This window comes from Panthera leo, chromosome B2 (genome assembly GCF_018350215.1).
Source record: "Panthera leo isolate Ple1 chromosome B2, P.leo_Ple1_pat1.1, whole genome shotgun sequence".
NCBI classification, from domain to species: Eukaryota; Metazoa; Chordata; class Mammalia; order Carnivora; family Felidae; genus Panthera; species Panthera leo.
The window spans coordinates 11,226,495-11,243,772 of record NC_056683.1 but is presented as its reverse complement, the minus strand read 5'-3'; the positions used below and the strand labels follow the sequence as shown (position 1 = coordinate 11,243,772).

The following is a 17,278-nucleotide window of genomic DNA, read 5'->3' as shown; positions in this document are numbered from 1 at the left end:
CCTGGAAATCAAAGCACCCTTGCTTGGTTTTACTTGTTAAGACTGAAAACTTTCACCCACTAATTTAAATTTTCTACTCATGGTTAATACATTGCAACTTCTTGCAATTTTCAGCAAAATAATAATTCTCACTTTGACATAGGTCTGCCAATATTATTTAAACACTTGAACTTCTAGGTAAGAAAAATAATATTCCCACCTTGCCCTGAGCTCTGTCCCAAAACAGATGATAGAAATGAACTGCAAACATAATATGAAGCATGGCTGTAATTAATCAACCCAGAGCCCAAGGGAGGAATCATTTCTATTTTTAAATGCACTGTTGCTTTAAGTGAAAACCTGGTGGAGAAATAGGACACCAAGCCGCATAATGAAAATCAAAATGCATTTGATGTCTCCATCCTTGCAAAGACAATAGTCCTAACCTACAAGCGGCTCTGTGGAGTTGACTCCACTCAAGTATTCTGCAAACTGCATGACCGGTACCCAGGCAGAATTCCACAGAAGGGTCCATCCACCAAAGAATCCTATCTGTCAGGAGGACAAAACAAGAGAACTCCCATGTTTCAATGCTATTCTTACAGCTTCAGAGAAGGGGCTATTCCAATAAGCAAGCAGATGGATAAATTCCCAAATCGTCCTACAAACCTTTACTTAAAAGACCCTGATTAGTATCTGCAGTGGTGGCCCTAAAAATGATCAACTAGTTATTGAGCATTTCTAAACAACCGTCTACAGTTATCATTTCTATCCAAGTTCCACAGAATTAAATGTTTCTCTCCACGAATCACAAAGCTCATTTCATTAAACAGTAGCTAACAGTAGCACTCCCTACCGTTAAGAGTGGCAAGGAGCAGGTGCCAAACCAGCAAAGGAAACAGAAGCTACAACTACATAATAGAAGCTAATATTAATGTTCTACCTGTTTCCCCCGCTGCTTTGAAGAATCTGACCTGGCAGAATTTGGGGGGGGGGGGGGACAACATAAAAATACCCAGTTTTAGAAAAAAATGTTGATGCTGTGTGCACCTAATTTAATCTGTAAATATTTAAATTTACTCAGTTGGCTCGTTAGCACCATGAAATATACAACTATAGTACTACGAATGTATCTAAAAATAATATAAATATTTACAATGCATCCAAAAATATTATCCAAGGATAGATCCATTACTGAAAGCATTTAACAAACATTTGAAGTATAACTTAGCAATTTACTATCACCATAACAATCTGCTATAGGTAGTCTGAAAACTGAATAAAAATTTCTAGCCTCAGTACAAAATGCAAAGAACTCCCAATCTCACGTCCTGACACCTTCTTCCCCAAAATTTAGCAAAACTGTGCCTGAACACCACATGATTATGTATTTCATTAAACAGTAGCTAACAGTAGAGCACTCCTTATGGTTAAGAGTTGCTTCCTTTAGCAATAAAATAACAAATCCTACTTCAGTCTCTATTCAGTGCCAAACCTCCCAAGAGCACAAATCACTAAATTGTAGCGCGTAGATCAACAGGTGACTTTTAGAAACACACTTAATACTCATGTCCCAGAGGAATTAATTCTGTCAAACTTACAGTTTTCATCTTTCCTATTTTTACAAGCTACTGCACTGCGATGCTGAATGAATTCCAACCGTTTTCTTCTCAGGGGCTTACCAGAAAAATGCCAAATATTCAAATTATTTTAAGGCATTTTCCCATACTGCTGCGTGGAATAGAGCAGAATTAATAAGGATCCAAGAGTTACCACTTTTCAAATGCAAATATGTTGCCATCTAGTAAATGCAGCCCCTTTTTAAACATCCCCCCAGTGTCTATGCAGCTCAGGGCACTACTTTTGTTTCCTTGAAAATCAAAATTCGCGCATTACATTCAGGCATTATCTAGACCCAGCACCAACAAAATAATAGACTTTAAATGGTCCACGCCTCAGCCTGCATCATACAATACTGTTCGGCTTTATTACGCCCCCCCCCCCCCTTCATTTTACATACAAAGTCCCTAAGCAATTCTGCCAAATAAAGCACACTGTGAAGTGGTAGGGGCAAAACGAGGGGCAATGGGTTTCACGAAAACAAGGCCTTGGGATGGTCCCTTGCCCCCTCAGGCCTCAGTCTTCTTTTCTGTAAAATGTGGGGCTGGTCGTCCGTAGGGTTCCCTCCGGCCCCCTCTGTCCGGGTGCCGCGAAGCCGGCCGGGGACGCAGCGGACTGGTGCCGGCGGTGGCCCGGGGTGCCCTGCCTGAAGCCACTCTAGACGGGAGGGGACAAGGGGGGGGGGTGCCGCGGGAGGAGAGGAACTTGGACTTGTAACAGCTTCAGACAGGAGCGTGCGACAAACTTGAAGCCGTCCCCGTAACCATACGGAAGAGCCATCCCATTTTCCGGGCTCCCACTTGTAGGAGACTGCGGGTGGGACCCCCCTGCCCGCCCTCTCGGCTCCCCTTTACCTTTCTCCCTGTTTGGTGTTAGAAGGAGGAGGGTGCAGGACCGTTTGATTCCCTTCCATTTCCACCACGCACTTGGTGTTCAGTTCCAGTTCTGAAAGCAAGAGGGGAAGGGGGCCGCTGCCGCAAGCCGAGCATCCGCGCCTGCAGCCCCCAGGGCGCGGGGCTCTCCCGGGGGGCGGCCGAGCCGGGAGCCCGGAGCCGGGAGCCGCGCGCCCGGGAGGGGGGGGGGGGGGCTCCGCGGCCAGTGCGGCGCCGCCTCCGCCCCGGCCCCGCCGCGCTCTCGCCGCGCCCCCCCCCCCACCGGCCCCGCGGCCCGCACTTTCCAAAGTTGCCCCCGCCCTCGGCCCGACCACAGAGAAAAACGAGCGGAAAGCTGCTCACCTCGCCGGTTCATGGGCCGGACCCGGACGGCAACTTTTACCTTCGTATCCGACATGTTGGCGGCGCCCGCTCGGCCCCAGGCGGCCCCTCACGCGCCGCGCCGCCGCCGCCGCAGCCGCGCGCCCCCCGAGCGCGGCCGCCGCCGCTCCGCCGTGTGCTCCGCGAGGCAGCGCCGAGGCGCGCGGGCCATCCCGGGGGAGCGCGACGCGGGGCACGGCCGGGCCCGGGGAGGGGCGGGCGGGCGGGCGGGAGCGCGGGGCGGGGCGCGCGGCGGCGGCGCGGGCGGGAGGAGGCCGCGCGGCCGGGCCCAGGCGCCGCTCTAGCCGCGCCGGCCCAGCCGAGCGCGCCGCGCCGCCGCCCCTCGCGCCCGCCCCGGGCCCGGCCGCGCCGCCATCTTCCGCGCCCCGCCCCGCCCCACCGGGGCCCGGGGCGCTGGGGAGGCCAGGCCTGGAGCGGGGGGCGCTCGGCGGGGTCCGGAGCGCTGGGGAGTCCTGGCCGGGGGTGGGGCGCGCGGCGGGGCCTCCGGCGCTGGGGAGTCCGGGGCGCTGGGGAGACTGGGGCGCTGGGGAGGCTGGGCCGGGGGAGGGGGCGCGCGGCGGGGCCTGGGGCGCTGGGGAGGCCGGGCCGGGCGGGGGGCGCGCGGCGGGGCCCGGGCGCTGGGGAGACTGGACCGGGGTGGGGGGGCCGGGGGCCTGGGGAGCCCCGGGCCAAGCCTGTGCCGGCACCCGCGGCCGCGGGGACCCCCAGGAGCACCGCCTGGAACTTGAGTCCCCCAGGGGGACCGCTGTCACCCGCAGACCGGGAGCCCCAGGGCGCACCGGGTGGGCAGGCCTTACCCACGGAATGAAATACGCTGCGACCGCACTGCCAGCACACCGCCCCCTCCGCCCGCCCCACACCCGGTGCAGCGGTCTTTTCGGGTCCAAGTGGGGGCCCGAGGCTAGAAATGAATCTGTGCATCTGTCGCCGACAGAGTGTGTGCTTCTCAACACCGCTCTCGCTTCCCTTCCCTTCCCTTCCCCTCCACTTCTCCTGGGCGAGAGACGTCAAGTAGGCTGGGAGGGTCATTCGCTCTTACATAAGAATTTAATAGCAATGGATTCTGTCGTCCTGCCAAATGCAGACCTCGCTGCCAGGGCGGAACTGAGTGAATCTGATTGATTCTGTTTGGTTCAACAAGTGCTTATCGGGAGCTTACTGTGTGCCAGGCAATTCTGAAGCGCACCGAAGTTTAAAATTCAGACTTTAAATCTGGGAGAAATATTTCTATTTTGCTTACATGTAGAAATTCAGTCATTCACAAGTTCATTGAAATTTGTGGGACTTGGGGACCTACTGTGCGCACGGTGCCATAAAGGGTGCACACAGCATGAATAAAACAATGTATGTGTCCTGTTCTGTAGACACTCTGATGGGAAAACAGCACTGGATTCAGGTATAATGCCAGACCGTGTGACCAAGCGGTGGGAGAGAGGTTCCCTGCTGTCTCCCAACAGGTGCCACGTTGTGGGCTTGACTCTAAGTAGTGCTCATTTCTATCTTTTTTTTTTTTAATTCTTTTGTTTATTTATTTTTGAGAGACTGTGAGTCGGGGAGGAGCAAAAAGAGAGGGAGACACAGAATCCGAAGCAGGCTCCAGGCTCTGAGCTGTCGGCACTGAGCCCGCGCAGGGCTTGAACTCATGAACTGTGAGATCATGACCTGAGCTGAAGTCTGATGTTCAACGGACTGAGCCACCCAGGTGCTCCCCTCCTCATTTCTGTCCTGTTGCAGGGTCTGCTAACTCAGTCCACCCATTCATCTACCCAACAGATGAGTACTGAGGACCTACTATGTGACAGACACTGTTCTAGGCTCTTGGAATATAATGCTGAGCAAAAGAGGCAAGCTAGGGATGGATGCCCAGGTAGCCCAATTGGTTAAGCATCCAACTCTTGATTTTCGGCTCAGGTCATGATCTCATATTTCATGAGTTCAAGGGCACTGAGGGTGGTGCCTGCTTGGGATTCTCTCTACGTCTTTCTCTGCCCCTCTCCCACGAATTCTTCCTCTCTCTCTCAATCTCTCCAAAATACATAAATAAAACTTAAAAAAAAAGAAGAGAGGCAAGGTTAACAACTTCCTGGGGCTAACCATCTAGTTCTATGCCTTTCTCCTCACTTTCTGGCTACTCAGACATCCTCTTAGACTGAGCTTCCTAGGGGCGCCTGGATAGTTGTCGATTAAGCCTCTGACTTCAGCTCAGGTCATGATCTCCCAGTTTGTCGGTTCAAGCCCCGCATCAGGCTCTGTGCTGACAGCTCAGAGCCTGGAACCTGCTTCCTATTCTCTGTCTCCCTCTTTCTCTGCCCCTCCCCTGTTTGTGTTCTCTCTCAAAAATAAATAAATATTAAAAAAAACAAAACAAAACTGAACTTCCTAGTTTTACCCTCTACAATCTCTCCTATACCCAGCTTCCAAGCTGATTTTTTTTTCCTGATTAAAATTTTATCCTTTGATCATGCATGCTATTCTATCGCTCAAAAAAACTGCCTCCTGGTAATCTAGTACCCTATTTAATATTACCTCCCCTGTTCCTGAAATCCTTCACTTCACCCAGAACCTTTTCACAAGTAAGATTCCATCCCCATGCTATGCCAATGTTCTCTAGTGTCCATCAGAGTGAATTAGAGAGGGTTGAATAGTGCCTCCCAATGATATGTTCAAGTTCTAATCCCCTAGTACCTGCAAATGTGACCTTATTTGGAAAAACAGGGTCTTTGTAGGCATTAATCAAGTTAAAATGAGGTCATCCTGGGATAAACCTTAAATCTAATGGCTGGCATCTTTAGAAAGAACCGGGAGGTTTGGACCTCCACACATGGAGAAGATACCCATGTGAAAATGAGGGCAGAGATAGGAGGGATGGAAGCCACAAGCCAAGGAATGCCAAGAATTTCCAGAAGCTCTGAGAGGCTAGAAAGAGGCAAGGAAAGATTCTTTCCTCGAACCTTCACAGGGAGTATAGCTTTTTCAACACCTTGATTTTGGACTTGTAGCCTCCAAAACTGTGAGAGAATAAATTTCTGTTGGGTTAAGCCACACAGTTGGTGGTAATTTGTAACAGCAGCTGTAGGAAAGTAATACAGGGATTAGCGTCTCTTTCCCTCTTCCCCAAACCCTTCTCATTTCATGTCCCTCCACCCTTCATTTTAATTCATTGTCATGTCATGAAAGTCTTGAATGCCTGACTAAGAAGTTTCAGCTCCAGAGGTCCTTGGGTGGCTCAGCTGGTTAAGATTCTGATTCTCGGTTTTGGATCTTAAAGTTTGTGAGTTCAAGTCCCACATCAGGCTCTGTGCTGACAGCTCGGAGCCTCGAGCCTGCTTCGGATTCTGTGTCTCCCTCTCACTGCTCCTGTCCCACTCACACTCTGTCACTGTCTCTCTCTCTCTCAAAAATGAATAAACATTACAAAAATTTTAGTAATAAAAAATAATAAATTTTAATTAAAAAATTAAAAGATAAATTTCAGCTCTATTCTTTTTTTTTTTTAACGTTTATTTATTTTTGAGACAGAGAGAGACAGAGCATGAATGGGGGAGGGTCAGAGAGAGGGAGACACAGAATTGAAACAGGCTCCGGGCTCTGAGCTGTCAGCACAGGGGCCCGATGCGGGGCTCGAACTCACGGACCGTGAGATCGTGACCTGAGCGAAGTCGGCGCTCAACCGACTGAGCCACCCAGGCGCCCCTCAGCTCTATTCTAAAGGCAATGGGAACTGAACCAAGATTTCGGTTTGGAAGCCAGGGACTGACACGTTCAGAGCATCCTGAGGAATGATTCAGAGCACTGTTGTAGTCCTCTTGATGACAGGTGGTGACGGCTAGAACAAAGCCAATGACAATGCAGGGGGAACAGGTGCAGGGTGTATTGTAGAGAGTGGAATGAATGACTTAGCATCCAACGGGATATGATATGAGGACTGGGAGAGGCAAAAGGGTTGCTGGTGACTGGGGAAAGGTCCAGAAAAATGATGCCCATAACCCACCACAAATGGATGAGAAGTCTTAAGATGAGCGGGGAATGATTAACAGGGTGCTGCTAGTTAAATAGCCCCCAGGGGCTCTTTGCTGAGTCGTCTTTCCTTCCATTTCCTTTCCCACTGCTCTCCAACTTGAAAGGTCCAGATTAGTCCTCACCTCTTCTAAGAGGGCTTACTAAACATTTATTCTTCAAAACAGTCTAGCCTGAACTCACTCGGAATCAGATCTACTCAGAGTGAGAAAGTGCCTGTTTGGGGTCTTCTAGACCCTTCTACAACATCCCCCAAAGTGGTCACCCCTCTGCTTGAGTATGTGTGGTGGCAGCATGCTCACTGCTGGGTGACTCGGTTCTAATGTTGTATAGTTAAAGGAGATCTCGGAAGAATCCAACCTGCCTCTCTGTAAATCCCAACCGTCGACACTCCGAGTGGGACTCCTCATACACGCGACAACCCTTCACAGTGAGAGCCACCTCCAAGCGGCTCTCACTCCACGTGAAGACTTCTGTTCCTCAGAATATGCTGTTCTGGTTATTGCTGTTGTACCTCACATCCTCCCCAAAACCTAGCAGCTTAAAACAATCTGAGAAGAGCTCACCTGGGCAGTTGGGGCTCTGGTTTTATCACAAGGTTGCAGTCAGATGGGATCTGGAGCTGGAACCGTGAGGGGGTCAGAACAGCCGGAGCAGGCCGGGTTTTTCTCTGTGTCTAAGTAGTCTCAAGGTTCTGTCTCCATGTGGTCTTTCTGCATGGGTAGCCCTTGAGCTTGCTTCCAGCGTGGTAGTTAGGCTGCAGGGGCGAGCATCTCAAGAGCACATGTTGTATCAGCCTTTATGACCTTACTTTACAAGTCCTGTGGCATCACTTCTGCCATAGCCACACAGCCCTCCCAAACCCAACGTGAGGACTATCGTTCCCTTATTGCAATGGGGGAAATAGCAAAGTTGGTATTTTCAGAAGATCATGCAAGGTGGGTGATATTCGCAGCCCTTTTTGGAAAATACAGTCTGCCATGTAACCCCTTCTTTCTCGACTCCCCTGGCCATCCTCTTCCGAAAGTGTGTCGTAATAAAGTCAGGCTGAGGAATAAGATGGGCTGTGTTCGAATCTCGTCTCGCATGCAGCCTGGAACACGCTGTTTAACCCCCATCAATCTTCAATAGGTTCATGCGGAAATGGGGAATCTGAGCTCCTACCACACAGGACGTAGTAGACGCCTTTTGAGTAAGTGCCTGACATGCAATGTTCCCCGTTTCTCCTTCCCTCTCCCCCTACTCCTCACTCCTTGGCTCCCAGGCTTCAGCTGCCACGATTGTACTATAGAACCACATCTGCCTGGAACAGCTCATCGGAGCCTGAATATTCTGGGCTATTCTGCCACAAGCTGAGTCCATCAGGTTCCTCTCCCCTTGAATTCCAAGGGTTGGGACTGCAGATGTGACCCTTGGAATCAGGCTCTCTGGTTTGAATTCTGAACCTTCCCTTTCTGAACGAGAAAATCTGTACTAACTCTTTGGGGCCTCGGTTTCCTTGTTTGTAAAAAAGGATCATGGTGATAGGTGAGGAAAAGTACCTACTCCATAGGGTTGTTATTAGGATAAAATGAGTTAATACCTGTGACGTTCTCGGGGCGCCTGGGGGGCTCAGCAGGTTAAGGGTCCGACTCGTGGTTTTGGCTCAGGTCATGATCTCACAGTTTGTGGGTGAGATCCCACAACCCCCAGCTGGGCTCCAGACTGATGGTATGGAGCCTGCCTGGGAGCTTCTCTCTCTGCCCCTCCCCCTGCTCTCTCTCTCTCGAAAATAAATAAACTTTAAAAAAAGTATTTAAAAATAGCTGTGAAGTTGTCATCACAGCATTGTGAATGGGGGCTGGCACCCTCTGTAATCAACCTGAGGGCTATGGAATGGCTGTATTTTGCATGGTTACAGGAGGCCCAGAACGCTGCTCTGAAGGATAGTCATGAGGCTGTTGTGCAGGACATTTAGAGAACAGAGGACTGTCAGGGTTTCTAAAACCTTCCAGGTTCCACTTCTAGGCTGTGTCAAGGCTGAGCTACTTTCCTGCTCCTAGATTCTTACAGCAAGGATAGAATTGACCTGGGAAAAGTGCCAATGTGAGTGAGAAGACAAAAAGATCCTCAGTGAGCAGCAGCTAATATACTCTGTCAGCATGGAGAATGTCAATAACTTACACGAAATGTTGCTGACATTGAGCTCCATCCATTAAGTCCCTTCAGAAGGGGGGGAGCATTTACAGCTGGAGCCACAGATGATAAACATGAGGAAGAAAGAAAGGGAAAGCTTGCACTCTGGGGTCGTGCGGCCCAGGTTCAAGTTCCATCTCTGTTGCTTGCAGGCTGTGTGACCTTGTTCCAGTCACGTATCCTCTCCCTGCTTCCATTTCCTGATCTCTAAATGGTGATGATGATGGTACTTACCTTGCTGGGCCAGGATCTGACCAGGGTAAGGGTGAAACAAACATCAGGTGTTGTTACCATTATCATCACTATCACTATGATTAATTGATCAGGACTCCCTTCCGTGAGCTTAAGATTTTTAACTGGATGGACTTCTTAAGGAGAATCTGGAACTTTCTAACGCATCTCTGCTTGGTTTTTCTTATTCCTGCCTATTTAAGTGAAGAAAGCAGAAAAAAAAAATAGAATAAAATAAAAAATAAATAACAAAAGTATGCACATGCTCTTCTCCGGCAACATCAGGGAAAGTTTTGAGAGCCAGACAATGTCCCATGTGGAAGTCAGAAAAAGAAGCTTAGGGCTCGGAAGGTAGCTCATGGAGACATGAGCCTGCTGCATAGAAGTAAAGGCTCATGTGAGAGCTGGCTTAGCCCGAGAAGAACCCTGACTAGAGCTGAGCTATGGAAAGGCTGGTGGAACTTCCCTGACAGCACAGCCTGGTCCAGATGTTCCTTTCAACCGTCTCTACAACCCCCAAAGACTGGCTTCATTCACTAATACAGCTGCTGTGTGCCCCGTATATACACGTTATGCATATGCTCTTTGTTAGGAGGAGTTCGTTAATAGGGCTTTCTTTACCTTAGGAACTGGAAATGCCATGGGTTCTGAAGAACTGGCAGATACCTGATAGCAAATATCCCAGGGATTCTGGAAACATCTGTCGTGGTTCCAAAGCTAGCCCAGTTGGAAGTGGACTAGCACTTGATGCAAAAACTGCTAATGCCTTTGGTCTACAAAGAGCCAAAGAGTAATGATGGAGCAGACAAATCCTTAAGTAAGAGGCTTTCTATAAATCTTGTTTAACGACTGTATTTTTCAGCCTAGGCTAAGTGACATCACGGTGACCAGCAATCTTAGTGGCTTATAAAGACAGGGCTTTATGTCTCGCTCACGTGATATCCATCACAGCCTGCCTGGTGGTGACTCTGGGGCCATCATTTGCATTCAGCCTCCTATGCTGATGAAACGGCCCCTTGCCAGGACAATGCTAAATTTGTGGCAGAAGGAAAGGAAAAAGTGTCAGACCACACAATGGCTCTTCAAGCTTTGGCTCAGAAATGGCACATATCACTTCTCAGTTTTCACTGGACAAAGGAAGCCTCACACCAGTGCAGCAGGAAAGAAAATGCCTCCCCTAGAAAGGGTGTTGCATTGTCATATAATAAATATATATTTTGGTGTCCATCCGTTGCTCCTGACTCACAGCTCCTGAAACTTGTAATTACCTAAGTGATCAGAACCTAGGAGCATCTTTCCTTACAATGTTGGAGGTCTTGTCATTCATTCCTGAAGTAGCTCCAGAGCATTAACATCAACTCCAGTGAGTTGAGGTGATATTTGAACAGCCGCAGGATGGGACTGGTTACCAAGGGAGCCAACCATGTGACTGGATTGGAACTTTCAGCTCTATTTCCCATCACCCCTAACTCAGGGGTGGGGAGAGGGGCCGGAGGGTTGAATCAATCACCAATGGTCAATGATTTAATCAATCGCGCCTACACAATGAAGCCTCCGTTAAAAAAAAGGGGGGGGGGGGCGGGTGCCTGGGTAGCTCAGTTGGTTAAGTGTCTGACTCTTGATTTTGGCTCAGGTCATGATCTCACAGTTTGTGGGATTGAGCCCCGTGTCAGTCTCTGTGCTGACAGTGCGGAGCCTGCTTGAAATTCTCTCTCTCTCTCTGCTCCTCTCCCACTTGTGTGCACATGCTTTCTCTTTCTCTCAAATTAATAAATAAACGTAAAAAAAAAAAAAAGATGAAGTTTGGGAAGCTTCCCACACTGGTGAGCTCGCAGAGGTGCTAGGAGGGTGGTGTCCCCTGAGACAGCATGGGAGATCCACACCGCTGCCCACACACCTTGCCCCATGCATCTCCTCCATCTGCCTGTTCCTGAGTTGTATCCTTTTAAAATCAACCAGTAATCTAATAAGTACGGTTGATCCTTGAACAAGGTGGGTGTTGGGGGTGCTGAACCCCTGCACGGCCGAAAATTCACATATAACTTTTGACTCCCCAAAAACCAGAACTACTAATAGCCAGGAACTGATCAGAAGCCTTACTGATAACACATATAATTGACTAATACATATTTTGTACACTATATGTATTATATACTGTATTCTTCTAATAAAGTCAGCTAGAGAAAAGAAAATGTTATTAAAATCATAAGGAAGAGAAAATACATTTATAGTACTGTACTGTATGTATTGAAAAAAATCCACATACGAGTGGATCCTTGCATTTCAAACCTGTGTTGTCCAAGGGTCAACTGTAAACTGTTTTCCTGAGTTCTGTGAGCTGCTCGAGCAAATTATCAAATGGAGGAGGGGGTCATGAGAACAATGGTTGTAATTGCTGTCTGAGGTGGTAGAAGGCAGTCTTGTAGGATTCAGTCCTTCACCTGCGGGATCTGACACTAAATCCAGATGGATAGTGTCAATATTGAGTTCAGTTGTAAGACATCCAATCTGTATCCCTTGAAAATTAAAGAATTGCTTGGCGAGGGGAAAACCTTCCCTACATTTGTGGTACAAAAGTATTCAGTGGATAGTTAGTAGACAGAAAACACAGTGAGTTGTTTCCTCAACAGAAGGGCTCCAAGCCATCTGCTACGATAACATTTATATTTTGCAATAGTTAACAGTAGCAAACATCTATTAAACATTGACTACTTACCAAGCACAGTTCTATTATTTAATGCTCACAATAACCCTGTTATATTGTTAAAAATAATAATTTTTACATTATTACCATTATCTGTCATTACACTGATCAGTAAAAACTAAGGAGAAAACTTAGGTAACTTGTTCAAGGTCACATGTCTGGCGTGTGGTGGCCTTGGGATCTGAATGCACATACCCATTGAAACATGTATGTGAATGGCTTTCCTAAGGGTGATAATGGATTTGTCCTGACTCATCTGTATTTTTCTGGCACAAAAGATAAGCATTATAAATAAGTCTGTTAGGATTATGTTTTACAGTTTAATGCGTAAGGTATCTTCCACAAAAGAGTCACAGAATACTGTAGGAGATAAAAGAGAAAACAGTTTTCTTCATGGCAGTGACCTAGGATGTAGGGGGTAGAATTTGCAGAGACCATTGGGCTCACTGTGGCATCGTAGGAAAAGTAGACTTTGGTGTCCTACTGAGTGCTGTCTGTTTTCCACTTCTGTAACTTTCTTGCAGTATTTCCTGTGGATATTCAAGCCAGGAGCCCTTGCGTGTAAAGTGGCTACAATAATATCTGTTTCACAGACCTGTTGTGAGGAGGAAGTGAGATAACGTGTGCAGAATGCCTGGCTTGGTGATTGGCACATACACAAGAAATACTCAGCCAATGGTAACTGTTATTGTTACTATTGCTGCTGCTGTTATGCAGGGAAGGACAGAGGTTTGATACGCATATTTGTGGAAGTGCAATCTATGTGGAGCTCCGGGACTGCAGGAACGCGGAGGCGGGAGAACGATGGAAGCTCCTGGGGCAATGCTGGAGGGTCGGTCCGTTCCGGAGAGAAACCAGATGGTGAAAATGATCTGGGAGTGGACTGTGGCAGCTGCTGAGGAGAACCTGAAGTAGAAGACAATACTGGATGGAAGGCTTCATCTCTACTTCAGGTTGGATCAGGGCGTCCTCTTGCCCTGCCCTCTTCTGAGCGGGGCCAGTGGCTGAGCGGAACACAATCTGAGATCTCTCTCGATGCACAGACCCATAACTCACCTTCATAAGCACGGTGACCTGGCCAAGGGTCCCAGACCTGGCTGACTGTTCTTTGGAGCCTGTTGAAACAGCGATTCCTGGTCTTCTCTCACACAGAGATTCAGGAGGTCAGAGCTGGGCTGATTCTGGAACGGCACATGCCCAGACTGGCATCCGGGAATGGGTTGACAGTAGCTTGGTAAGTCACATTGGCCACAGCCCGCGATGTGAGGGCAGAGGGATCATTCCTGGCTGCTGTATAGCCTTCGTTCCCGAACATGAGCTCAGGAATGGTTTGGAACTAGACAAAACCAAAACAAAGCAAGGTGAGGAGAAGCCTAAAACAAAACATAGGCGTTTCCCAAGGAATGTAACCCTCTGCAAAGACTTCAAGTTGGAAGTTGTGTGGGTAAGTATAGGGGAATCAGAGCACTTTGGTTTTGATTCTAGAGAGATCATTGATAGAAAATGGAAAGCCCCTCCCCACCCCCCGCCCATTTATTAATGAATCCACTCATTTATCTGAGCAGCTGGCACATGAAGTATTTGTGGGAATTGCTGGAGATTCAGAAACAGACATTGTCTCTGCTAGGGATTCAGAAACAAGCATTGACTTCACTGGGGACTCAGAAACGGACACTGTTGGAGCATCTGGGTGGCTCAGTTGGTTAAGTGTCCAATTCTAGATTTCAGCTCAGGTTGCTTGATCCCAGGGCTGCGAGATCCAAGCCCCACATCAGGCAATGTGCTGAGTATGGAGCTTGCTTGAGATTCTCTCCTTCCCTCTCCCTCTTCCCCTCCTCTGCTTGTGCTCTCTCTAAATAAATAATAATAATATAATTTAATTAAAAAAAAAGAAACAAACACTGTCTCTGCTGGGGACTCAGAAACCGACATCATCGCTGATAAGGACTCAGAAACAAGGGGTTCCAGGGTAAGGGAGGAATAGCCAGACGCCATCCAAGGTGGACCACGCTTTCCTGGTTGTGTGAACCAGTTTGGTGGGGAAACAGTAATTTCCATCCTGAGGGAGGCCTCACACTAGAAAAGACATTTGAGCTGGAGCCTAATGGCTCAGGGGTAGTTTGCCAAGCAGGGAAAGCGAATATCTTAATCAGGAGTCACTGGGCTGCAAGAAACTCAAACTGGCTGAAGCAAAAAGAGGAGTGTGTTAGAAGAACACATCTCCTTGGGGAGATAAATACCACAGGCCTCATGAAGGGCTGTGGCCATAGTCTGGAAAGTCAAGAATTCAAATTACTGCCTTGTTTCCTTTCAGCCCTGTGTACTTTCATCTGTCTCTGTGTGCTTAATTTAGTCTTCTCTCTCTCTAGATGAGCTTTGTATGCGTCATGAAAAATGGCCACCTTGACACCTTTGTGCGTGGCCCTCTTGTTCTGCCTCCCAGGACTGGCTAAGCACACAGAGCAGCAAGCAATCGCTTGTCTTGTAAGTAAACTCGGGTCCAGTTAAAGTCAGAGTGTGTGTGTGTGTGTGTGCGCATGTGTGTTGGAGGGGAGGGACCACTGATAGAGACAAGGAACCACAAGTGTTCACAGACTGAAGAAATGGCTGAGTCAACTGGGCAGAAGACATGGGTATGCAGGGGGGAATGGGTGGCCAGCAGAGTGGAGGAGGGAGAGGAAGACTGGGATCATGAAGTAGGGGGTCAGGGAGTCAAAGGCACTGAGGAGGGAGGGAGGCTGTGGATGGAACCCAAAATTTTCTGGTCTTGGGTGTGGTGGGATTGGTAGTGAACTTCCCCATCTCATCATGCTTATTCTGCTGTTGCAATTTCCCCCAGAAGAGGGTTTTTTTTTTTTTCATTTGGCAGAAAAATATTTGCTGATTTTTTCCCCTATGTCACTTTTTTAAAGTTTCGGTATTTAAGTAATCGCCACACCCAATGTGGGGCTCGAACTCACGACCCTGAGATCAAGAGCCACACGCTCTTCCCAGTGAGCCAGCCAGGTGCCCCCTCTGTATCACTTTTTTTTTTTTTTTTTTAATTTTTTTTTTTTTAACGTTTATTTATTTTTGAGACAGAGAGAGACAGAGCATGAACGGGGGAGGAGCAGAGAGAGAGGGAGACACAGAATCAGAAGCAGGTTCCAGGCTCTTGGCCATCAGCCCAGAGCCCTACGCGGGGCTTGAACTCACAGACCATGAGATCGTGACCTGAGCTGAAGTCAGAGGCTCAACCAACTGAGCCACTCAGGCGCCCCCTCTCTGTATCACTTTTAAGTGTGAGATCATTCAGTCAGATTCCTGTCCCTATGATCCTGCCTGCCATTTCTCTTCTAGATGTGACCCACGTCTAAGCAACCACAGGAAGCAGCCTGAGTAGGAACGAGGAGCTCCTAGAACAAGCATGGAGGGGACCAAGTCGGGGCTGTTCCATACCTTCTGCACATTGTGCAAGTGTTGGTTTTCAGGGGACGGGGCGTGCCGGGGAGGGGGTGTGTGAAGGAAGCATAGTCTATGAAACATAAAGAAATAGTCTGGAAAACATGGAGTGATGCGTGGAGATCCTTTTGAACCATCTTGTCACCTATGGGTCATATACAAAGTGTCCTGTCCCAGAAGCAGAAGGTCCCAGAACATTCACTCAGTGACACAGAAGGAGAGGATGAGTATCTCAAGGAGAAAGAAGTTTGGGGCTGGAATGCTGGTCTTTGGTGCTCTGCTCATTACTACTTTCCCCAGGCCACTTGGGTTACCCCATTGCCCTAGCCTGCTTCCTTCTGCAGGGACATCTGTCCGTTTCTTGGCTTGTGACCTGCATACGCTATGACACTCTCACACTGTTCAAATATTAGATAGTGTAGAGGATTTATAAAGTCATCAGCCCTTGTCCAACTTTTTCTCCCTCCTACATTATCCCCCGGCCTTATTGGGATGTTCAGTCAGAACAGTGCTCTGGTCAACAAACATGTAGTGATACATATTTTAAGTTTTCTTTCAGTCAAGTTAACACCAAGACTGACAACTAGTGAAAATTCCATTGGGAAAGCGCAAATTAACTTTGTTTGGAGTCCGTTAACGGCAGCTGTAACTTAAAGAATATTTCCCTCTTCGTGGAAGCGAAAAGACCTTTTTTTGCTTCACTAGAAGACTTGGGATACCTCTCCACTCCCTTGAACTATGACTCCTAACCTCCTGGGGGCCTTGTTAAACACTTAACGTAGATCCTTGCCTGGGTCGCACACTCCTGGAAAGTGTGTAAGATGGAAGGAAACAATACTGTGCAAAGTGTTTCTCCAGGAAAACGTGTGTTGGTGGGAGCTAGGGGGAGTTCGGGTTCCAGATGAAGCCCGCTTGCTGGCCTGCTTTCTAGGTATCACTGTAGGTACGGCTTGGTAACTTTAGAAACTATGTCCTGAAGATTCTGTCAAAATCCTGGGACAAATGGAAGAGATACAGCTCTGAAAATGAGTGTCCCTTTTTAAACAAGAAAATCCCATGTTTTTGTGGAGGAAATCCTGTACACAGTGTCAGCGGATAAATGTGTTTCCAAAAAAAGGATTGTAAGGCAGCATTTGTAAGACCATCGAGAACCCCTCTGGCCCCATGAATGCTTTCTCCAAACAAGATAAACCAAGTTCAAGCATCCATTGGCCTTAAAAAGGCTTTAGCTGCATCCGTATGAACTGCCTCCACAGTCTACGAAATCATTATTATAAAAGGTCAAAGATCCTCGCATACTTGACAGGAGGAACAATACGTTTTCCTGTAAGAGCTTTCAGTTCAAAACTTAACCAAACGCAGCATGTGGAGTGCCAGATCCCCATTCACACAAACTGACCGGAGACAGGTATTTGGGGGCGCATCAGAAAAATTTCAATATGGATTGGGTATTTGATGATAATTACAGAATAATTATTACTTTTGTGAAGCAATAATAAGATTCTGGTTATGTAATTAAATGTCATTTTTTCTTTCAATGTTTTATTTATTTTTGAGAGAGTGCAAGCGGGGGAGGGGCAGAGAGAGAGAGACACAGAATCCGAAGCAGGCTCCAGGCTCCGAGCTGTCAGCACAGAGCCCGACGCGGGGCTTGAACTCATAAACCATGATATCATGACCTGAACCAAAGTCAGACGCTCAACCAACTGAGCCACCCAGGTGCCCCTCAAATGTCATTTTTAAAAAATGTTTATTTATTTATTTTGAGAGGAAGAGACAAAGGGAGGGCAGAGGAAGAGAGAGAATCCCAAACTGGCTCTGTGCTGACAGTGCGGGG

The 17,278-nt window shown here is 48.1% G+C and overlaps 1 protein-coding gene and 1 long non-coding RNA gene across 9 annotated transcripts in view; one reads left to right on the top strand and one right to left on the bottom strand.

Annotated features, from left to right (window-relative positions):
* Window positions 1–2,922, bottom strand: part of KIF13A (kinesin family member 13A) — a 212,544-nt gene extending 209,622 nt beyond the window's left edge. For all 7 annotated transcript variants that reach the window (XM_042937815.1, XM_042937819.1, XM_042937816.1 and 4 more), the window contains exons 1-2: window positions 2,835–2,922; window positions 2,454–2,544 (exon numbers count right to left, since the gene is read on the bottom strand). In XM_042937815.1, coding sequence (XP_042793749.1) covers window positions 2,454–2,544; window positions 2,835–2,889 — 146 coding nt within the window. In that variant the 5' untranslated portion in view covers window positions 2,890–2,922. The remainder of the gene's footprint in view (window positions 1–2,453; window positions 2,545–2,834) is intronic.
* Window positions 2,923–12,619: 9,697 nt separating this feature from the next.
* Window positions 12,620–15,961, top strand: LOC122218939. 2 transcript variants are annotated; one of them, XR_006202184.1, is made up of 3 exons: window positions 12,620–13,234; window positions 14,370–14,484; window positions 15,340–15,961. It is a non-coding gene; the product is annotated as an uncharacterized LOC122218939 (long non-coding RNA). The 2 variants fall into 2 exon arrangements; XR_006202185.1 differs by having other exon boundaries at window positions 12,620–13,444.
* The last annotated feature ends 1,317 nt before the right edge of the window (window positions 15,962–17,278 follow it).